Source organism: Panicum virgatum, chromosome 3K (assembly GCF_016808335.1).
Source record: "Panicum virgatum strain AP13 chromosome 3K, P.virgatum_v5, whole genome shotgun sequence".
Lineage (NCBI taxonomy): Eukaryota > Viridiplantae > Streptophyta > Magnoliopsida > Poales > Poaceae > Panicum > Panicum virgatum.
Genome location: NC_053138.1, coordinates 19,385,997 through 19,409,046, shown reverse-complemented (window position 1 = coordinate 19,409,046; position 23,050 = coordinate 19,385,997). Strand labels below are relative to the sequence as shown.

The 23,050-nt window shown below is 51.1% G+C and overlaps 4 protein-coding genes and 1 long non-coding RNA gene across 5 annotated transcripts; 3 read left to right on the top strand and 2 right to left on the bottom strand.

Moving 5' to 3' along the window:
- Positions 1-2,082: 2,082 nt before the first annotated feature.
- On the top strand, positions 2,083-5,881 carry LOC120698151 (probable xyloglucan glycosyltransferase 7). The gene is made up of 5 exons (XM_039981670.1): positions 2,083-3,049; positions 3,611-3,919; positions 4,010-4,300; positions 4,383-4,496; positions 4,834-5,881. Exons 1-5 carry the CDS (start codon positions 2,324-2,326, stop codon positions 5,452-5,454), a joined length of 2,061 nt encoding a protein of 686 aa, XP_039837604.1. The 5' UTR covers positions 2,083-2,323; the 3' UTR covers positions 5,455-5,881.
- Positions 5,882-7,820: 1,939 nt separating this feature from the next.
- On the bottom strand, positions 7,821-17,463 carry LOC120698148. The gene is made up of 3 exons (XM_039981668.1): positions 16,764-17,463; positions 8,956-9,143; positions 7,821-8,724 (listed from the first exon to the last, which is right to left on the bottom strand). Exons 1-3 carry the CDS (start codon positions 17,425-17,427, stop codon positions 8,230-8,232), a joined length of 1,347 nt encoding a protein of 448 aa, XP_039837602.1. The 5' UTR covers positions 17,428-17,463; the 3' UTR covers positions 7,821-8,229.
- Positions 9,937-16,757, bottom strand: LOC120698150. Its single transcript, XR_005684734.1, has 2 exons — positions 15,403-16,757; positions 9,937-10,585 (listed from the first exon to the last, which is right to left on the bottom strand). It is a non-coding gene; the product is annotated as an uncharacterized LOC120698150 (long non-coding RNA).
- On the top strand, positions 17,453-20,332 carry LOC120698149. The gene is made up of 3 exons (XM_039981669.1): positions 17,453-18,257; positions 18,360-18,578; positions 20,037-20,332. Exons 1-3 carry the CDS (start codon positions 18,177-18,179, stop codon positions 20,178-20,180), a joined length of 444 nt encoding a protein of 147 aa, XP_039837603.1. The 5' UTR covers positions 17,453-18,176; the 3' UTR covers positions 20,181-20,332.
- A 1,507-nt stretch (positions 20,333-21,839) lies between these two features.
- LOC120701297 lies at positions 21,840-23,008 on the top strand. Its single transcript, XM_039985409.1, has one exon. The coding sequence runs from the start codon at positions 22,161-22,163 to the stop codon at positions 22,671-22,673; it is 513 nt and encodes a 170-aa protein (XP_039841343.1). The 5' UTR covers positions 21,840-22,160; the 3' UTR covers positions 22,674-23,008.
- The last annotated feature ends 42 nt before the right edge of the window (positions 23,009-23,050 follow it).

Here is a 23,050-nt window from a genome sequence, read left to right as displayed (position 1 = left end):
GTTCTAGAATTAGCATGCACCAACAACGGCTGATTTAGCAGGCAGCGAAGAAGAGAAGATGCAGTGAGCAGTGGCAAGGTAGCTAGCAGCTAGCACGAGATTGTCATTGGGCCGAATAATTTACATGAAGCGGAGGAAGTTTCTCACGCACGCCTCTGCAGGAATCTCTCGTCTGAAACGGCCGGCACGAGTTGTGCTCGGTTCCTCGCCTCGAGGAAATCTCAAGCCACTCGTCCATCGAGATCCAAAAGATTCAGAGTTCAAGATGGCAGCTTCGACTCCTTTTGCACCGTCTCGTGCTGCCTACACCGTCTTCGACACCGGCCTGCAGATCAGCAGATGGAAACGGAACGGGAGGATCCCTCGCTCCCTCCACTCCTGCCTTCCATGGAGAGCAAATTAACCAAGAGACAGAGCACAGCGTCAGCTCAAACCCAAAGCCAAAGCCAACGCGCGTGCATCGCAGTAAACGTGAGCACGTCCACCGCGTCGCTCGTTGGCGGACGCGGCTGTTGCATCTGCCTGGAACCTGGATGATCGATGATGGATGGAGGCCTGGAGGAGCATGGGCTCAGCGGCCTCGCCCCGCACGCGCCGCACGGTTGGGATCTTGAGGGGTGACCCCGGCGGGATGCTGCTGTCCCCAGTAATCACTCATAACCCAGCGTGTTAGTGGCGGATATCAGGCTGTCTCTGGCAAACCCTAATCTGAGGTCATGTTTAGCTCCCTTCAAAATTTCAAAACTTTACAAAATTTTCCATCACATCGAATCTTTTAACGCATACATGAAGTATTAAATATAGCTAAACAAAACAACTAATTACACAGTTTATTTATAATTTGCGAGACGAATCTTTTCAGTGTAGTTAACTCACGACGAGACAATAATTATTAAATACAAACGAAAGTGTTACAGTATTTTACACCCAAAATTTTACGCATTTAAACAAGTCCTGATAATCTGAGAGATCTACCGAGCTGCCATTTTTTTTTCTCTCCCGTGGATGCTGCTGGAGTTTTGTCCGGGCGCCCGGATTCGATCGATCGATCGCCGGAGCTATTCCTGCTGTTGTCCCGTGCTAATCATGGGGCGTTGTTAATGCAACCAAGCAGGCAGCTTGTCTCCACTCCACTCCGGCCGCGCCGCAGATCCAATCTGGCTCGCCCCGTTCTCCTCTCCCTCGCCCTTGTCCTTTCCGACGATGACGAGCCTCCCTCCTGCTCCAGCCTTCCCTACACACAACAGTGCCGCACTGCGTCCGTGCGTGCTAGTATTGCTGACAGGGCGGCGCAGGCAGAACCGGTCGATCCCATGCCATTGTCTCTGTAGCATGTACCAGTAGTGATCCAGTATCCCCGCGTCGATACCAGAGATTAACGACGGTTCCGTTCCTTCATTTTGGTCAGATTTTATTTACAGAGCCTTGGTTAGCAATAGGGACTGGACGCGTCTTTGACCTGACTGGTTAGCAATGGCTACAGCCTGCAGCAGGCAAGCAGGTACTAGAGCAGTGAGCTGCTGACGGCGCGCGGGATAATTCCTTCCTGCGAGCTGCGGCGGCGTGGGAGAGCCAGAGCGCGCCCCTCCGGCGGCCACCGACAGGCGCCAGGCTGCAACCGCACGCAACGAATAGACCGTCGTCGTGCGAGCCCACTCGGCGGCACGCCCACGCGCCGCGGTCAGAGGCCCGGAGCCCGGCAGGAACCAACCAAACGAACCACGAGTCCACGACCCAACCGCGGCCGCGCCGCTCGGTTGAAAACAAGGGGGCGGGGGAAAAAAAAACCTGCCGCTTCCGGTTTCCACCGGCCCGAGCAGCAGCTAGATCAAGCCGCTGCCATGCCAGCCAGATCAAAACCACTCGGCTCGGTTACGCGGTGGTGACCGCGTGGCAGGTGCGGTGAGCAACCCTCAAACATGAATTAGACAAAGGTTACGCGGTGGTGGGGTGCGTCTCGGGCGGGGCGGAGGGGGAGAGCGAAAAGGGCGGCTTTTTTTTTTGGTCGACGGCGACGGTGGCGAGAGACGGGGACAGGGAGGGGCGGCCTGCGGATAAATAAAAGCGGGGGCGAGCTCGCCTGCTAGACCGACGTGGTGAGCTGTTCTTCCGCTCTCTCCCCCTTCCCTTCTCTCTCTTGTGTCTGTGCGCGCGACATATGTTGGCTGGCCGGCCGCGGTGGTGGTCGTCTTCCGGCTATTAAGGCCGTTCTTGATGAGTTGGTGAGGGAGGAGGAGGAGGAGAGCTCGGGTCGTCGCTGCGTGCAGGGGTTGTGTGAAGGAGAGCCGGAGAGGGGGGGGCGTGGTGGTGCTTGGCCGGGCCAATGGCGCCGTCGTGGTGGGGGAAGGACGCGAGGGCCAATGGCGGCGGCGGCGGGACGCCGGTGGTGGTGAAGATGGAGAACCCCAACTGGTCCATCTCCGAGGTCTCCGCGTCGGAGGTGGCGCCGGGCTCGCCGGCGGGCGGCGGCGGGGGCAAGGCCGGGCGGGGCAAGAACGCGCGCCAGATCACGTGGGTGCTGCTCCTCAAGGCGCACCGCGCCGCGGGCCGCCTCACGGGGGCGGCCTCCGCCGCGCTCGCCGTCGCGGCCGCCGCGCGCCGGAGGGTGGCGGCGGGGCGGACCGACTCCGACGCCGCGCCGGGGGAGAACACGGCGCTGCGCACGCGCTTCTACGGCTGCATCCGGGTGTTCCTCGTGCTGTCCCTGCTGCTGCTCGCCGTCGAGGTGGCGGCGTACCTCCAGGGGTGGCATCTCGACGTGGAAGAGGGGCTCCTCGCCGTCGACGGGCTCTTCGCCGCCGCCTACGCGGGCTGGATGCGCACCCGCCTTGACTACCTCGCGCCGCCCCTGCAGTTCCTCACCAACGCCTGCGTCGTCCTCTTCTTGATCCAGAGCGTCGACCGCCTTGTCCTTTGCCTAGGCTGCTTCTGGATCAGGCTCAAGGGGATCAAGCCCGTGCCGCTGGCGGCCGGCAAGGAGGACGTCGAGGCCGGCGCCGAGGACTTCCCCATGGTGCTCGTGCAGATGCCCATGTGCAATGAGAGGGAGGTAAGGTCACAGCGACACCCTCAATCACCCTTCCCCTTCCATAGTTCCTTCGGTTCTTGCTCGTGCGTGCTCAAGGTTGAATTTTGGGATCAAAAAATTCTGTTTTGGAGCTGTAATTTGGGGCTTACTAGTGACTCCTGTCTCCTAGTTCTAGTCAACCAAGCACAAATAGAGTGGAGGAGATACACTGGTCTGGATCTTTGACTTGAGTCTGCAATCACGGTTTTTGTGCTTCCTGGAGTTTAAAGTTGCTTTGGTCATTAACTAATTGGCACCTTAGAGTAACAGAAATTAATTTCTGAAGTAAACTCGTTGTACTTCAGAAGCAGTGAAGCACACTTCGTTTCTTGGTATCCAAATCTCGGTGTGCATGTTGTCACCAACTAGTTAATAATTGGGAATGCTAGTGAGTGAATATCAAACTGTAGCATAAATCACAGCTTCACAAAACCTAGAATGAGAAGCGGTCAACAATAGATGATCCATCTTTACGCACAACCAAAACTTCCTTTCAAAAACATCTGTTCAATTCAGTTAACATATTTAATTTGAATGTTGCAGGTGTACCAGCAGTCCATCGGTGCAGTTTGCAGCCTGGACTGGCCAAGGTCAAACTTCCTTATCCAAGTGCTAGATGATTCCGATGATGCTACCACTTCAGCCCTTATCAAGGAGGAAGTGGAGAAATGGCAGCGGGAGGGTGTGCGCATAATATACCGGCACCGGGTAATCCGAGATGGCTATAAGGCTGGAAACCTGAAATCAGCCATGAACTGCAGTTATGTGAAAGATTATGAGTTTGTTGTCATCTTTGATGCTGATTTTCAACCGCAAGCGGATTTCCTGAAGCGCACCGTTCCCCATTTCAAGGTTTGGCACAATTGAACAATGCTAGCCGCTCTACTTGATAACTAGTCCTATTAGTTATGTTTTCTGACACTTCAATTGTGCAACTTCCAGGGAAAGGACGATGTCGGGTTGGTTCAGGCAAGATGGTCTTTTGTAAACAAGGATGAGAACTTGCTGACCAGACTTCAGAACATAAATCTTTGCTTCCATTTTGAGGTGGAGCAGCAGGTGAATGGGGCGTTTCTCAACTTCTTCGGGTTTAACGGCACTGCGGGAGTGTGGAGAATTAAGGCACTTGAGGACTCTGGAGGATGGATGGAGAGGACAACAGTGGAGGATATGGACATAGCTGTCCGAGCACATCTTAAGGGATGGAAGTTTGTCTACCTAAATGATGTTGAGGTATTGGCACAATTTTCTCTGTTTCTTAAAACAATATTTCTGATGTAAAGGCATGACAACTAACCTGTAACTTCTCTTCCAGTGTCAATGCGAGTTGCCAGAATCCTATGAAGCTTACAGAAAGCAGCAACACCGGTGGCACTCAGGTCCCATGCAATTGTTTAGGCTGTGCTTTGTGGACATAATCAAATCTAAGGTACGGCACATTCGGCAAGCACGACTGTGAAAGCTAAAATATCTGGCAAAAGTATTAAGCATGGCCAGCCAATATGTAGCCTGTTTGCAAGGGCCCTTTTGCTTTATATTCTTTGGTTTCGTAGGAACATGTCACCATATGAAGTAATTATGTGAAGCATCAACTACATAGTTGTTGCAAAAACGAAAACATTGAATTGGAACCTGATCTTTGAATTAGTTGATATGCTAGTCTTATGCATCTTTTTTTTCAAGCCACTTAAATCATTTTTTTAATCTACCACAATTTCTGAGTGCACTTGCATAGTTGGCCTGATGTTGCTGCTTACTTTCTGCAGATTGGATTCTGGAAGAAGTTCAATCTCATATTCCTTTTCTTCCTCCTCCGGAAGCTCATCCTACCATTCTATTCCTTCACTCTTTTCTGTGTCATCCTTCCCATGACAATGTTTGTTCCTGAAGCTGAACTCCCCACATGGGTAGTATGCTACATTCCAGCTACAATGTCCATCCTCAACATCCTTCCAGCCCCCAAATCCTTCCCGTTCATTGTTCCGTACCTTCTGTTTGAGAACACCATGTCAGTAACCAAGTTCAGTGCCATGATTTCTGGCCTGTTCCAGCTCGGGAGTGCCTACGAGTGGGTCGTCACCAAGAAATCAGGCCGTTCTTCTGAGGGTGATCTTGTTTCCCTCGTTGAAAAGCACTCTAAGCAACAAAGAGTAGGTTCTGCGCCCAATCTTGACGCGCTAACAAAGGAGTCAAATCCTAAAAAGGACTCGAAGAAGAAGAAGCACAATAGGATCTACAGGAAGGAACTCGCACTGTCCTTCCTTCTGCTAACAGCAGCCGCCCGCAGCTTGCTGTCTGCCCAGGGAATCCATTTCTACTTCCTCCTGTTCCAAGGGGTCTCATTCTTGGTCGTCGGCCTCGACCTGATCGGCGAGCAAGTGGAGTGACAGAAATAAGGAGTATAATGGGTTCTTTCCTCTCTTTTTTTGTCTGAAGAAATCTTTGCAAGCATCTAAGCGGCTCTTTGTAAAGGGAAGGGCGTCGCACTCTCTGATGCTTACACGAGGAAGCTCTGGTCCCTATTCCAGGGGTCAAGATTCACCAGAGATTTACTTGAAAAAAAGATTCGCCAGAGATACTGAAATGTGGAGCTGTAGATAGGTATAGTTTGGATTTAGCCTGTGAGATGCTTTTATTCTTTCAGGTCTCGATTCTTTTGTAAGAATATTTCTGTGCCTAGATGGGTTCTTTCTTTCTTTCTTTCTTTCTTTCTTTCTTTCTTTCTTTCTTTCTTGACAGACTTTACCTTCAAATGAAGATAATACTTGTGGTTACCACGTATTTGATCAATCAATTATCGTGATTGTTGATATACATAATCTGCATATATAGTTCAGTTCTTCTTCTAGGAAATGTGATATAGATAGAATTACTCACCCGTTACATCACCATCATGTATCATGCTTGCAAGCTGAGAAGGGCACTGGTATGGGTCACAATTGGAGTCCGGGGGCCGTGTTCCATCTTTGCTACAAGCCGCCCTTGTCCTCATCATGTGCATTTGGCAGGGATATGCTTGTTTGTGTGATTCGTGTCCCAATCCCTGAAAAGGACAGCGATCCATGAGTGTGTCCCTCCTGCTTGCAGCAATCCATGTGGAAGCAAAGCAAATAGGAAAATGCCAGCCACTAGGAGTCTAGGAGTAAGCTCGCTTGGCCTGCCGCGTGATGGCGCTTGCTCTCCTAACCTTCCAATCGGGGGCCTGGCACCCAGAAGTAGAAGTAGAAGTAGAAGTAGAAGTAGTTGCTGTCAAGTGAGGAATGCACCCGTTGGATTTTGTGAGTGGTTTCAGAGGACCAGCAGCTCTGTTGGTTTTTCCTTCGGTCTTTTCACAAGGCCTGGCGGTCGGGTTCTGGACATGTGACTGGGAGGGCCCGTCTGTTCGAGGAAAAACCTCAAGAGCACCAGCTCAGGTTCAGCTGATCAGCTCCGAGGTCGAAACCGTCTCAGTTTGGCCGCAGTTCCTGCCGAGAGTTCAGTTTCTACTACTACTTCCAGCTTATGGAAGCTGTAACGCTGACGGAGCAGTTCGTTGGAAACAATCAGCTAGGCTTACAATCAGCCCCACCTCACACATCAGCTCAGCTTTCAGAAACCTTAGCTTGTTTCCCGAACAGTGGACGGAAAAGAAAAATTTTAAAAAAAATTCGGTGCCTAATGCGGACACCGCACATGGCGCCAATGCCGCGAGGAAAGCGGAGAGAGGACGGGCCCCTTCCGCGTCGCCACGTCCCCATCGCGCTCGAGATCTAGGACGTAATCAAAGCACGCTTTCCTCGCCCGGCCCGGCGCGGGTGATTTGATCCTGCACAAAACAAGCCCTTAATCTTGTCCCTAAACAAGCTCGGAGCTCCCCGGACGGCGACGTGCCATCGGCCGGTGACGCAAGCGGCGGACGGTGCGGCCGGACGGACGGACAGCGGCGCGGCATTGACGTCTAGGAGCAGACCACAACGGCCGGTGGTGACCGCGGCCGCGGTTTTCGGCTGGCTGGGGCGGCGCGGGCGAGCGAGCTCTGCTGACTCGGTTGCATCTGGGCGTGTCCGTGTCCGTGTCCGTGTCCGTCCCATGTGCGTGCGCGGGTGCCCGGCGGCTGGTCGTGTCCTCCTTATCTGGTTTGGCTTGGCCGCGGGCGCAGGGCGCCGTCGTCAGGTGCGGATTTGGTGGCGTGTGACGCGCACCGGCTCGGGGGTCGCCGCGGTCCGCCCCCGGCCGGCCTCGCATCACATGGGCTCCATATCGCTCTGCCGACCCGGGTTTAGGTAAGACGGATGCTCACGCGGCCGCGGATGGGCGGCGGCAACATGCGCGCGCGAGACACGCGGAGCCCGGGGTGCAATGCAACGGCCGCCCCTGCCCGGTCGCTTCGCTCTCCGGCCTAGCCGTGAGAGGGAGAGGCGGCGCCGGTTGCCGGAATCGGCCCGGCAGCCCGGCGGCCTCCGCCGAAAGGCAGAGAGGGGAGAGCAGCGGCGGCGTGGTCCCGTCCCGACGTCCCGTCACTCCCTCCGCGCTCACCTGATTCTGACCGCGCGGTCTCGCCGTCACAAAGGGGGGGCACGCCTATGGCACACCACGAGGGCCTGACACCGCAGCGACCAGGCCGCGGCGTCCCATGGCATCCCACTGCTGTCTGTGGACTCAAATGGAAGAACTGAAGGATCAGACCCAGACCACAACCGACAGACCCGCGATCGCTTTGCCGACTGAATATCACGACCACAATCACGAGTGCACACTGTTACCAATCCTCATCGAGACCAAAGATTCAGATCTCAATTATTGCTCGTATGAAATGGACCAGGAGGCAATGAAGTTCAGATGGGCAGAGTGGTAGGTTTCCAATACAAAGAAGGCCCATAGGGCGCTCTCTATGTACAGGGCGAGGTTAATAATACAGATGCAGTGCTCGCCATTAACACTAACATGAGCTGCATAGGCATATGCTTATCATTACGATTCCGCATCTAGGGTATCCAAGACTGAGCTACGCCTTTGGATTCATTAATTCCGGGCTCTAATAATAGTATAACAAAGCAATGATCCTTGGATGTGATCTGGCCCCTACTCCCATGAAGCCAGCATGTGGTTGCGGGAGTGTCGGTCTGTCGGATCAGAGATGATTGTTCAACAGGACCAGATTTTGAGCTAACCTGTCCACTTGGCTATTGCCCATCCCTTTTAGTCGCATCATCGTCCTCGTCGTCTTCCAGATCGCTGAAGGACACGTCTTCCTCATGCCCTAATGAAGTTCTATTGTTTGCTGCACTAACCTCTTCTGCAGGATCATCATCAGGCCACTCATCAACTTCATCTTTGTCAGTTTCAAACCGAAGCTTGGACTGGACGGGTGATGTCTTGCTCTCGTTTTTCACTGCCAACTCTTCCTCAATCACTGACTTGTCAACTATTTCGACGTCAGTGGTTGAAATCAAAAAATTTTCAGACTCAATTTCTGGCGTGATATTGGAAGTGGGTTCTTCAAATGATGAAATCTCGGATGTCTCAGCTTTATCTTGGATGCTTGAAGGTTGAATCACCTTCTCTTCAGCAGGAGCAGTGGATGCATTCACATTCTCTGATGATTCACCAGAAAACTTGGATCCCCGCTTATTCTGAGCCTGTAAACTTTGCAGCAATTGCTCCCTTGCTTGCAGGATCTGTGTGAATAAGAAGGTTTTAAGGTATACTCAAGTAAAATTAAAGTAAAAAAGAAACTGGGTCCCCCAAAAATGAAAGGTTAGGAAAGAACTAGACTGCTATTCTACAGTCTGCACAAAAAACTGCAATTGTGAACATCCACTGTAATGCAAATAGTGCAGAAATCCATAGCTAATAAAAAATACATTGGGCCACAACTGAAACATGCTGCAGATGATCTAGGATATTACCTGTGGTGTTGAAAGAAGTTCAGCATCTTGCTGGTTGAGTTTTGAGTGCAAAAGAACAAAGTAGATCTTCCAAAAACACGCTTCAGTCATATCAGTAGAGCAAATCTGAATCTTTAAATCTGATAAGCCTGGGACAAGGTGCTCTATAGACAATGCATGCACATATTGAGCATCTGACAATTCAAAATCTAGAAAAGCAAGAGAAACTATGTTACGATCGAAGTCCGCAATGACAAAAATCTTTGAGATCTGTTCCACAAAATGTGATTGCACTTCTATTAACGACAAATGGAATGTATAAGTAAAGAAGGAAAAGAAGTAGAACATGATTTATTCATTCCATAAGTAAATGTAAATGAATGTTAAACAAGAGAACTACAGGCTCACTTAAATAGCTAAAGTTGTTCATTCTTGCAGCAGGTAGTATAATGCATCACTTGGTGACAAAGGCGGTAGAAAAAATGGCAAATATTATGTCATGGAATGTGATCCTGTGATCAATAAAACCACAAACAACCAACAAACATGAATGGTAATCGCAGGATATAATATTACAGAATATGATGCAGGATATAAAAATCGTATATCCATTATTCTATTTACTATTTTCCATCCATGGTATGGTTCACAACTAGAATTCTGAAGGAAACTGTAATTCCCGCAGTCAGACAAAATATTAAGGAAATGTGCTATTTCTACCATATGGTCACAGTGATCTTGACAACAAAGAAAACCATTTTTTGAACCAAGTGAGAATGATTATGACATCAGTTCAATTTGAATAATTGATTCTAACACAAAATGTATATCCACTAGCTCAGGACATGCAGATTACAGGGTGCACTGTGTACACAGATTCTATGTGTAACATTATGTTTCATATTTTAGGCTGCTAAGCAAGCTAAAGTAGCAAAATATAGGCTAGCAGGTATGGGCCAACTACCAGTATAAGTAACACCCGAAGCAAATAAAATGATATTCCAGATTTCAAAGTTAGGCTTGATCAATTTCACTAATTGCATAGAACTAAACATGAATGATCCAGGGCATTCTAAAACATGAGAACTAAATGATATATTACCAACCAATGCTTGTATGGTTAAAGCAAGCAACATCAAAGATACAGAGACTTAATTCTGTGGCCTGATAATAGAAATATGATAAAAGGCATCTTGCCAAAACTGCCTAAACACTCTAACAGTACCAGTAGTAATACTAAAATAAGGAATACAGTGTCCACTTAGTCTGTTACAGACTCTTTTGTTGGTCGAGTCTACAGGAGGCGTCCCAGGTCAGCTATCCGGCAACAGGAAGATAACGCAGCATCGGAAGCAATCCCGGAAGATCAGGAGTAGTTAGCAAGTAGGAGTCGTTTCCTTTCTTTTAGTTATCTGTTGGAGATTTGTTTAGGAATTAGAGATCTCGTTTGTGGCACCTGATCTATAAAGGTAGCCTAGATTGTAACTAGGAAATCATAGAAGGAATAGAGTCCCGGACTGGGTCTGTTCCTCGGTCGCTCTGGCGCACCTTGCCGCCGGCGACAAGGGCAGTCCTCGTCCTGCATCCCGCTACCCTATTCGTTCATCTTCTCAATCCTCTCTTTTGCTTGTTTCTCCCCTGCGCACTCCACCTCCCAAGCATTGCCATACCAAATTGGTATCAGAGACCACAACTGGGGCACCGCCATCAGCAGCTTCCATGGCCGGCCCCAGCGACAACGATCCTCCGGCGATTGATTCGGCCAAGCTGGACCGGATTCTCGCCCAGCTCACCACCATTAATAAGCGCCTAGACTCGCACGATCTCCGGCTGGCACGCATCGAGAAGGCCAAGTCCAGCGAGGACGAGTTGATCCCGGAAGTGCACGACACTGAGAAGCCCAAGCGCCGCGGCGGCGGAGACGACGACGGTGGCGGTGGTGACGATGACGACGACGGCCGCGGAGGCGGCGGCCGCGATGGCGGCGGCGCCTTCAACCGCTACGACCGACACGACCAGGATGATTGGCGGCGCCCCCACCGGCCGAAGCTGAACTTCCCTCACTATGATGGTGAGGTCGATCCCCTCCCGTGGCTGAACAAGTGTGAGCACAACTTCTAGGGCTGCCGCACGATGGATGAAGAGAAGGTCTGGATGGCGTCTCTGCACCTCGATGGCATCGCGACTGAGTGGTACTACCAGCTCGAGCGCGACGTCAGCATCCCCTCCTGGCCCAGCTTCGCCGAGTACGTGAATCTGCGTTTCGCCCCCCCCCCCCCCCCCCCCATCCGCACGAATGCCCTAGGCGAACTAAAGGAGCTCCGGCGCGTCGGCACCGTGGAAGAATACCAGCGGCAGTTTCTGGCCCTCCTTTGCCGTTGTGATGATCTCACCTTGCATCACCAGGTGGACCTCTTTACTGCAGGCTTGGGCCAACCACTGGCTTCTAACGTTGAGATGCAGCGCCCTGCTAACCTCCAGACGGCCATAAGTTTGGCATGGGCGTTCGAGAAAAGGTCGGCCGAGGCAGCGCGCGCAACATCATCCTCGTCGCCGCGCCAATTGTTGCGGCCGCGCCCAGCGGCATCGTCGGCCTCGGCTGCGGTGCCCGCAGCCGACCCAGCGGAAAAACCAGACGACCAGCAGCCGCGCTTCCGTCGTCTCTCCCCCCACAAGATCGCCAAGAAACGTCTCAGCGGGCAGTGTTACTTCTGCCCGGAGAAGTTCACCAAGGACCACAAATGTGCTCGCAAGGGCGTGTTCCTCCTGGAATTAGAAGATGGTGAAGGCTCTTCTAAGGGAGACAACACGGTCAGTATATCATTACATGCACTGACCGGAATTACTGCTGCACATACCATGAAGCTGCACGTCCAAGTAGCGGGCGTGGCATTGGTGGCCCTGCTGGACTCTGGATCGACGCACAACTTCATCAACGCCGACGTCGCTTCCAAGCTTGGCCTCCACATCACGTCGCGACCTGGGCTCTCCGTCAAGGTCGCCAATGGCGAACGCGTGGCGAGCAGTGGGCTGTGCGCCGCCATTGCCATGCACGTGCACGGCGAGCAGTTCTCCCTCGACTGTTATGCACTACCCCTGGATGGCTTCGACGTGGTCCTTGGTGTGCACTGGCTGGGCACATTGGGCCCTATTATCTGGAACTTCGACGCCCTCACCATGCTGTTCTGGCGTGATGGCCGGACTGTGTCCTGGACCGGCATTGGCGGGCGCTCTCCGCCGGTCCTCGCCCTTGCTTCCGGCCACGACGTGCTCCAAACGTTGCTGGACGCCTACAGCGACATCTTCACGGAGCCCCATGGCCTGCTGCCTCAACGCCGGTAGGACCATCGTATCCACTTGCTGCCGACGACCGCTCCGGTGGCTGTTCGGCCGTACCGATACCCCCAGCTGTTGAAAGATGAGCTCGAACGCCAATGCGACGACATGCTGCGGCAAGGCATCATCCGGGAGTCGACATCACCATTCTCCTCCCCGGTGTTGCTGGTGAAGAAACGCAACAACACTTGGAGATTCTGCGTCGACTACCGCGCCCTAAATGACAAAACAGTGAAGGATAAGTTCCCAATCCCGGTCGTCGATGAGCTCCTGGACGAGCTCAAGGGTGCGCGGTACTTCACCAAGATCGACCTTCGTAGCGGCTATCATCAAGTCCGGATGCACCCGGATGACATCGAGAAGACGGCGTTCCGCACGCATCGGGTCACTACGAGTTCATGGTGATGCCGTTCGGCCTCACCAACGCGCCGACTACTTTTCAGGCTCTCATGAACGACGTCCTCAAGCCATTCCTTCGCCGGTTCGTCCTTGTATTTTTTGATGATATACTCATTTATAGTTCCACTTGGGCTGAACACATGCAGCACGTCAAGGCGGTATTTCAGCGCTTGCGTGAGCACATGTTGTTCGCCAAACGCTCTAAGTGTTTCTCTGGAGCGGAATCTGTGGGGTACCTCGGCCACATTATATCTCAAGCCGGTGTTGCCATGGATCCGGAGAAGGTCGCGGCCGTGGATGCTTGGCCACGTCCGCGTACGCTGCGCGGACTTCGGGGTTTCCTCGGCTTTACGGGATACTACCGCAAATTCATTACGAGCTACGGCGCGGTTGCTGCCCCTCTGACGGCTCTGCTCAAGGGCGCAGCATTCTCCTGGAATGATGAGGCTGAACGGTCCTTCCTTGACCTCAAGCATGCTCTCATGTCGGCTCCTCTCCTATAGCTTCCAGATTTTTCACGGCCCTTCATCGTCGATTGTGACGCGTCGGGGGCTGGTTTTGGTGCTGTCCTTCATCAAGGTGATGGTGCAATCGCCTTCTTTAGCCGGGCAGTGGCGCCGCATCATGCCAAACTGCCGGCTTATGAGCGGGAGTTGATTGGCCTAGTTAAGGCTGTTCGTCATTGGAGGCCGTATCTATGGGGCCGATCTTTCGTGGTACGGACTGATCATCACAGCTTGAAATTTATTCTTGATCAACATTTGTCTACTATTCCACAGGACAATTGGGTTAGCAAACTGTCTGGTTATGATCTTACTGTGGAATATCGTCCGGGCAAGCAGAATGTGGTGGCGGATGCTCTCTCGCGTCGTGATGAGGAGGTTTTATCAGTAATGGCCCTTTCCACGCCATCTTTTGCCTTATTTGGTGAACTCCGAGATGACCAGGCTGCTTCGCCAATTGCTCAAAAGTTACGTGCAGAGATTGATAGTGGGACAGTGGCTGCTGGCTGGACCTTGGTTGATGGGTTACTACTATTTCAAGGCCGTATTTTTGTTCCAGATGACTCTGCGCTGTGGCCGCGTCTCTTATCTGAAGCTCACGAAGCTGGTCATGAAGGCATGCAAAAAACTTTGCATCGGCTCAGGTCTTCTTTTTATAATGCCCACTTGTCCAAATTGGTCCGAGATTTTGTTCGTGGCTGTTCAGTTTGTCAGCGCAATAAAACTGAGCATCTCCATCCGGGTGGATTACTGCAGCCTCTGCCGGTGCCTAGTAATGTTTGGAGCGACATCGCCATGGATTTCATTGAAGGCTTTCCGAAGGTCGGCGGTTAAATCTGTGATCTTAACGGTGGTTGACCGTTTTTCTAAATACGGTCATTTTATTCCTCTTAGCCATCCTTACACTGCTAGTTCTGTTGCCCGTGCTTTCTTTGATAACATTGTCAAACTTCATGGTTTGCCGTGCTCTATAGTCAGCGACAGAGATCCGGTTTTTACAAGTACATTTTGGTCGGAGTTGTTCAAGCTTTCGGGTTGCAAGCTGCTGCTCAGTTTGGCTTTTCATCTGCAGACGGATGGACAATCAGAGGCTACTAATAAAATTATAGCTATGTATCTGAGATGTTTGGCTTGTGATCGGCCTCGTTCGTGGTTACAATGGTTGCCTTGGGCAGAATATTGTTACAATACTTCTTATCAGTCATCATTGCGGGTTACGCCTTTCCGCGTGGTGTATGGACGTGACCCTCCTGCTATTGTTCAGTATATCGCTGGTTCTGCTCGAGCTCCGGCAGTGGAACAGCACTTGCAGGACAGAGATGAGTTTCTTATAGAAATCAGGGAACGCTTGTTATTAGCACAAGATGTGATGAAGAATAATCATGATTTGAAGCGTCGGTTGATTGAGTTTATGGTTGGTGAATGGGTGTGGTTGCGTCTTCACCATCGAACGGCTGTTGGAATTACTTCCACTTCTTCCAAACTTGCACCTCGGTTCTCTAGTCCTTTTCAGATTACTGCTCGTGTTGGCGATGTGGCTTATCACTTACAGTTACCTGAAAAGGCCAAGATTCATAACGTCTTTCATGTTGGGCTTTTGAAGAAGTTTGTGGGTGAGCCACCAGCTGTTGTTCCTGTGCCGCTTCCTCCTATTTTGCATGGCCGTGTCATCCCTATGCCATTGAAGGTGCTGCGAGCGCGGCTTAATCGTGGTGTGTGGGAGTTGCTTATTCAGTGGGAAGGTCATGCTGCATCAGATGCAACCTGGGAGCTTTTGTCGAGCTTTATTGCTGATTATCCAGATTTTCATCTCGAGGACGAGCTGTTTCTTGGGGAGGGGGGGAAATGTTACAGACTCTTTTGTTGGTCGAGTCTACAGGAGGCATCCCAGGTCAGCTATCCGGCAACAGGAAGATAATGCAGCATCGGAAGCAATCCCGGAAGATCAGGAGTAGTTAGCAAGTAGGAGTCGTTTCCTTTCTTTTAGTTATCTGTTGGAGATTTGTTTAGGAATTGGAGATCTCGTTTGTGGCACCTGATCTATAAAGGTAGCCTAGATTGTAACTAGGAAATCATCGAAGGAATAGAGTCCCGGACTGGGTCTGTTCCTCGGTCGCTCTGGCGCACCTTGCCGCCGGCGACAAGGGCAGTCCTCGTCCTGCATCCCGCTACCCTATTCGTTCATCTTCTCAATCCTCTCTTTTGCTTGTTTCTCCCCTGCGCACTCCACCTCCCAAGCATCGCCATACCATAGTCGTAAGCCCCAAAAATAAAACTAATGGAAAACAGATGCATTATCAAAAAGCTTTCCAAGGCCCACTATATAAAGAAACAAAAGTCCCAGCAAGCTAGGACAGTCAAATAATGTTGAAGAAAATATAATGATATTCCAGATTTTAAAATTAGGCTTCATCTATTTCACTAATTGCATAGAACTAAACATGAATGATCCATTTTAAAGTTAGGCTTGATCTATTTTAGGTAACATCTGAAGCAAATATAATGATATTCCAGATTTTAAAGTTGGGGTTGATCTATTTCATTAATTGCGTAGAACTAAACATGAATGATCCAGGGCATTCTAAAACATGAGAACTAAATGATATATCACCAATCAATGCGTGTCTGGTTAAAGAAAACAATATCAGTTAAAGCAAACAATATCAAAGATACAGAGACTCAATTCTGTGGTAACAGAAATATGATACAAGGCATCTTGCCAAAACTGCCTCAACAGTCAACAGTACCAGTAATACTAAAAGAAAGAAAAAAAGTGTCCACCTAGTCGCAAGCCAAAAAAACAAATGAAAAACAGATGCATTATCAAAAAGCTTTCCAAGCCCCAGTATATAAAGAAACAAAAGTCCCAGCAAGCTAGGACAGTCAAATATATTGTCGAAGCTCCAGAAAGAATCCAGTTCCACCCTAACTATGTAACTGTTTATAACCATTAATAGTGGCCTATGAATCACCGATACTTCACTAACCAAGCCATACCCATATCCGATACTTCGTGGAATTGACTCGTAATACTCATGGAATTGTGGAGTTAAACAAAGCAGCCACCAGTCCAACAGCCTATCTTTCGCAGTAACGCCTGAAGTCCAAACAAAACTAAATCAAACTAAACGGCTCAACTTTAGCATGGGATCTAACAAAAATGGTTCGGGCACTGATCAGTACTCTTTCTCAAGCAGCATTCACAAATGTAATCACAGTTCACAGGATCAGTACAGGTCAGCATAACTTGTATTGTTTCACATGCATGACGATAGAGTGAAAAGAAGTATTAGTAATCTACTCCACATAAATGCTCGAGTTTATATAACAGTCTGTGCAATCATAAAATAAGTATCCGCAAAAATAAACAAGCAAAATCCGGAATTAAGTTATCCTGACTCCAATTACTTTTCCCCCCACCAATATCAATCAAATGCGCTAACATTAATAAACAAAAGCACTCCATTTAAGCTTTCCCATTCCGGTTACTTCTCTTCCCCACCAATCTCAACCAAATACACTAAGCGCTCCATTACCAAAATTCATAGAAATTTCCAAATGGAGCGCTACTAAAAAGGCATTAACTGTTACCATCGGCATAGCGCTCGCTGATGAAGAGGGGGAAATCGAGCCATGTCTCGGGCCGCGTGGAGATGTGCCTAACGAACACCACCACCTCCTCGGTGACGCCGGGAACGGGCTCCCCCTCGTCGTCGCCCCCCTGCCCGAACGGCAGGAGCGACGAGGCGATCTTGGAGATCTCGGCCACGGCCAGGTTGCTCTGCAGCATCGAGAAGCCGCTCCTCACCCTCCCGCCGATCTCCGCCAGATCGCTCCGTATCCCCGCGATCCGCGGGGACAGCGCCTCGGCCTCCTCCTCCCCGTCCGCACCCCCGTCCCCGGCTTCCTCATCCTCCCGGCCCTCCGCCGGAGCCGCGGCGCCGGCGCGCGGGGTCGACACTTCTGGCGGCGGCGCGAGGAAGGATGCGACGCCCCAGAGGCGGCGGGTGAGGGTCTCGGTGAGCTCGGAGATGTCGTCCTTGACGCCGCGGCTCGGCGTGCCGGGCTGCTGCTCGGGCTCCTCGGCGCCGGGGTCCCGGCTAGTGCCGCGGCCGCGCGGCGATGACTCCTCCTCCCCCGGGCCCGCCCCGCTCCAGGCGGAGGCGGGCTCCGGCTCCGGCTCGTCGGCGTCGGGATCGGGCTCCCCGCGCGGCGAGGAGAGGGTGGCCGCGATGGAGCGCGCGAGCCACGACATGGCGCGAGCCTGCGGGCGGAAGAGGGTAGGGGTGGCCGGCCGGTCAGGGGAGGATTGGGGATTACTCGCTCCGTCCGGGTGGGGACCTGGGCGAGGCCAGATTCGTCAGCAGCCGTGCGATCAAGAACCGACGGCGGAGCAGGCTGGGATACTCCGAGTCGAACACGGACAGTCGGACACGGCGCTTCTTCCCGTATCAGGTGCGGAATGCCATCTAGTCCTTTCCCAGTTTCATGCGGCCATCACCCGTCAGCGTCGCCGTCGTTATGGTGCGGCGGCACTGCCAGTATTGGAGTCAGCGTGTGCCGAGGCAAAGCCAGAATTCCTAGAAACTCCGTCGATCCATAGTTCAGACTTCAGATTCTGGGCTCCGGTGCGTGTCCTCATGCCCGCGCCGGTGCGTGTCCTCCTGCCCGCGCCCGGTCCGGTGCGCGTCTTCGTGCCCGCGCTCGCGACGAGGACATCGCCACCACCATCACCGGCCGGTTGTCCCCCACCACTGGGATCTGGGCTCATGGAGAGGAGTTCATCTTCAATAAAAGCTGCGGTCGACATGGCAACTGCGCATCGGGAGGCAATTAGGGAAGGAGAAAAGAGAAAGCAAGCACATGTTTGATTTCTTGCCAAAAAATCCCCTATCGATTTGATTTGCTGATACTTGCAGCCATCGAGGTGGAGAGGCACTTAGCTATATATCGATTTGTGTTCAGGGAAGGGGAGAGGAGGAGGCAGGTGCAGGGAAAGGGCTTATGGACAAGAGCTCAACTGCTGCCACCGCAACTGCACATCTGGAGGCAATTAGGAAAAGGGAGAAGAAAAAGCAAGCACAGGTACGGATTCTTGTCAAGAATTCCCCATGAATTTTGTTTGTTGTTGGTACATGTGCTACCTGCTAGTAATAATGCCTAAAGAAATAAATATTATCTATGCAGGCTAATGAGGGAGAGGGGATTTCATCATCAGTGAAGCATAAGGTCCCCAGACCAAGGGCAGCACCTGCAAAGCGGTTCAAGTCACCACTAGCATCGAAGTCAACTAGAGTCAGAATGATGCTATCCCCTAGGGTCATTTCTCCATCTACAACATTGGCTAGGTCTTCACAAGAATCGCAAATATCTCCTTTTATCAAAAAAGAAGTATGCTTGGTCACGGTAAGTTCAAACCATTCAGGAAGGTATATGAAGCTTTAAAGCAGGGGGACCCGCAATACTCACACAAGCCTTCAACCAAGGACTGGAAGGTGGCAAAGAAGCTGTGTAACATGTTACAACCTTTCTATGAAGCAACCAAGATAGTCTCGGGATCAAAATATCCTACTTCAAGTCGTTACTTTCATATGTTGTGGGAGGTGAAGAGAGAGTTGGACAAACAGTCTTCAATTGGTGACCCTGTGATTACAACTATGGTGCATGGGATGAGAGAAAAATTGAACACATATTGGGATATGTCCTATTTGAAAATCTGCATTCCATTTATTCTCGATCCTCGATTTAAGATGCGCTTTCTTGAGTTCCGCTTGAACCAATGGTTTCAGGAAGAAGCATTCAGATATAGTTCTAAAGTGGACAAGACATTTCGAAAGCTATTTTCTGAATATTCTGTAGAAATTAGTGACCCATTTCTTGAGAAGGCACATATGGTTGATGAGAAAGTTGATGAGAACAATCCATGGGCAGATTGGGGGCAGCATCAAAGTGCATAGTGAATGAGTACAACAAATGAGTTAGACAAATACTTAGAAGAAGAAACAATGTCAGTAGGAGTTGATATTGATATCTTGCAGTATTGGAAGATGCACTCAGGCACTTATCCAACACTTGCACGAATGGCACGTGATATTCTAGCAGTGCCTGCATCAACAGTGGCCTCAGAATCTGCATTTTCTTCTGCAGAAAGAACTGTGAGTGACTACAAAAGCAGGTTAAAAAGTGAAACAATTGAAGCTCTTATTTGCCTTCAAGACTGGTTGAGATCAGAAGATAGTACACATGATCATATAGCTGAAAACATAGCTGGAGATGAGCTTGATTGCATCTAATGCATATTGTTGTAAGTATTAGTAACTGAGATTCTTGCAGTTCTATTCTTTGCATCACTGTCATTTTACCTGTCTTTATAATGTTCTCTGTAAAAGCTTCTTTGCAGTTCTGTCATTCAATTCTTAGCTGAATTTGTTCTTGTCTTTTGATAGTTTAGTGAAGTCCTCATGGCCAGTTTGTTATATCATCAGAACTTGGTTAATGTTCCAAAACAGTGCTCAGTTTATCATTATTTTAGTACACAAATACACCCTTGTAAATTCTGTTTCTAGTGTAGAAGTAACTATTGAAGTAGCGCCACCCAGCATGCCTGAAAAAGCCAATAGAAGTATGGCCTGAAGCTGAGCATGAGAAGGCGTTCCACTAATATTAGTAGCAGGTTCCTTTCTCTATAATGTTCTTTGCATCACTGTCATTTTACCTGTCTTTATCATGTTCTCTATAAAATAATAAAGCTCAAGATTATTTGAATCGCTGTCATTTTGCTCTGTATTCCAATTGATCCTTAAGAAACTGTATTTTTTGTCATTGTTTGGCTGATGGAGTGCAAATATTCTATCATGTCTACAGGCAGGGTGGTTCTGCAGCCTGCCATCCTCACTGCAGCTGATGTTCTCTAGGGCTCACCCTCTTCACTGGCAGATGGGAGTTGAGAATTTTATGTGTTCAGAGACAAGTCATCTTTCGTGGCAACCTGTTGTTGCAAATGGATGAAACCTGTGAAACCTGATGTGGCAACTTGTTGTGACAACTCATCTTATATGCTATTTTGTTTATCTGCCATGCAAGGATAAAAATATGTAATATGTGATGTATTAGCAGGACTCCTTTTCAGATTTTATTTTGTTGCCAAAGCGCTCCGCTAGCTTTCTTTCTAATTTTATTTTAACCTTCTTTCAATTTGTGTTGTACATTAGAGAGATTCTCAGTATTATATTAGTCTGTCTCTGAACATCCTTTGTTCACGTGCTGCACCTGCAGCCATGCGGCCAGAACCCTGCCTTGCGTTCGCGTGCTGGCTGAGGAAGTATGTGCAGCTTTTCAGGTTTTGCAGCAACAAAGCGGGCTCCCACCAAACCCGCAAATAACTTGCGGTCCCATGCGGGCTGCCGCATGAACCCGCATGTGAGTTTGCGGGCGATGCGGACGTGGGGCGGGCAACCCACGACCGCCCCGCTTGCATCTTGACTTCAGAAGCTCTAGATGAGGAAGGCCCAAGACGTGGTCCCAATGACGATGTGATTGCAGAGCACTGGTTTCTCAGCTTAAACCGTGCAACCGTGTAATCTGGTTACAGGGGCCAATGACTGAATGAAATTCCAGGTGGAGGATTCTCTCCGCCTCTGTTGAACCTTAAAAGAAATCTGTAGTCAGACCCAAGTAACCACTAGCATAAGTGCATAACAATTCGCGGAGCAAAACACCTAGCAGAACTAAGAGCTCAAAGCTTGCTCTCGATAGTCTCTCCATCTTATGATCACGTTCCAATCGATGAATTCTCCAGTCTAAAGTCAAATCCTCTCTGGTTTATTTTAAGCTATCTGAAAGTGCTGAAACAGTAAAAGGTGGATCAGGGGGTCAGGAGCCTACCAACAACACAGACGAACTCAACCCGGCTATCGCTTAGTTTGTTCACAAAAGTAACAGAAAAAACGACGCGCTGCAACGCTTTGGTGTTTTTCCTTGCCCTGGTAAAGCAGGGCAGCAAGACAGGCATGTGAAATCGCAGAGAATCGGTTTGGCGACTGCCTCGGCTACGCATGAAGCAGTAGCCAAGTTCCTGTGTCGCTGACGATGCTTGCAGTGATTGTTCTTCCCAACTCTGCACAAAAACGTTCGACGATCTTCATTGCCTCGGCTGTTACGACCGCGATCTCTCACGATCAAAGGAAGTGAAAAACGAGAAGATAAGAGCGAGACAGAAGAAGTGTCCCCAAGATTTGACAGCCTCTCCTTCTTTCGGTAACAAAAGAAAAGAAAAAAGAAAACGAAAAGGAGAGTTGACAGCCTCTAGATTTCATGCAGCAAATGGCAAGGTCAATGTAAATTTGAATTTGCAATTCGGGCCAGGAAGCGCATGCAAGTTAAACGTTTTGAGTGCTGAGAAGCTGTGCTCCAATTTTATACTACTCCCATCTGAACAGTTCGGCACGCCGCACGCATCTGCCCCTCCAACTCTAAGAACGATCCAATCCAACACAGCAACTATCCCACCCCTACAGGCTACAGGGCAGTAACTTGTCCCCAATCCCACGCACTGACGCACCCGACCCGACCATTCGAGCGAGATTGCCTGCGACTTTGAAGAGTTCCGGGTGTTCGTTCAGAGTCTCCCACTCTCGAGCTGAACCTTTCTCCCCCCCGGTGCCTTTGACTATCGCAGCGCCCGTTGCTTCTCTTTACAAAATGATGGGCGCGGCTACTGGTTCAACGAGACCTTCCGCGAAGCAAGCCGCCGCGGCCACTACTACGCCGGGCCGCCATCCTCTTATATGACCGGCAAAAGGCAGCCATCGCCTACTCATCAGGAAGGGGATCGATCGATCGATCGCCCTCGTCCCCATCCACATCCACTGTCCGAGCCTGCGCTTGCACGCACCCACCTCGCCATTGACTTGCTTGAGCAGCGCGCGCGCGTGCCCACTACTCGGCGGCTCTCTTAGCTGTTGCAGCTTCGGCGGCTGAGGGATCGCGATGAGCAAGAAGAAGGCGGAGGGGGGCAGCAAGCTGGGGCGGTGGCTGGGCGCGCCGGTGCGGGCGCTGTCGCGGGCGTGCGACTCGTACGCGCGGAAGATGTCGGCGTGCGCGGGGCGGATGCCGACGCACGCCGCCGCCTACGGCGGGCGCGGCGGGTTCGCGCCGGGGAGCATGCAGGCCGCGACGTTCAGCTCCCGCTCGCGCCGCGGCGGGGCCGGCGGCCAGGAGGACGTCGACGCGCTCGTCCGCGCCATGTCCAAGCGCCAGGCGCCCGGCCGCGGCGGCGAGGGCGTCCCGCCCCGGAGCCGGAGCGTGCAGGTGGGGCGGATCGACGAGGACGCGCCGTGCGAGTTCGGCGCCGACGACGCCGTGCGCGTCGGCGGGCCCCCGGTGCGCAGGGCCCGCAGCGTCGCCGTGGGCGGCGCCGGCCTCGCCGCGCGCGCCGGCGCCGTCGGTGGGTACGGCGCCGCCAGGAATCAGCTGGGAGCGGGCGGCGTCGTGCGCGGCTGATGATCCGTCCGCCGCCAGGGCACGCGGTCGGCGGCGCCTGCAACATCCGACGCGTGCATAGCTAGCTTGACGTGTTCAGCCCGTCGCAATCCTGAGTTAGTTCAGCATCTCAGTATGTTTGTTTGTTTGTGTTTCCCTGCGTGAATGCGTGATGTGCGTGCGTGCTTAGGGATCAGGGTTTGTCACGACTTGCCGGTGGCGGCCATGGACGCCAACACATGCGTGTGAAGGATTGCAACGTGTCGTGTGTCCAAGCAACAAGAGGGTCTGGTGTACATACAGTGTACAAGGTATACGCACCCTTCTTAATGAAATGCTTGCCTAGGCAAGTTCTCTAAAAAAAGTATACGCACCGTACTTGCCACGCTCTTGATAAG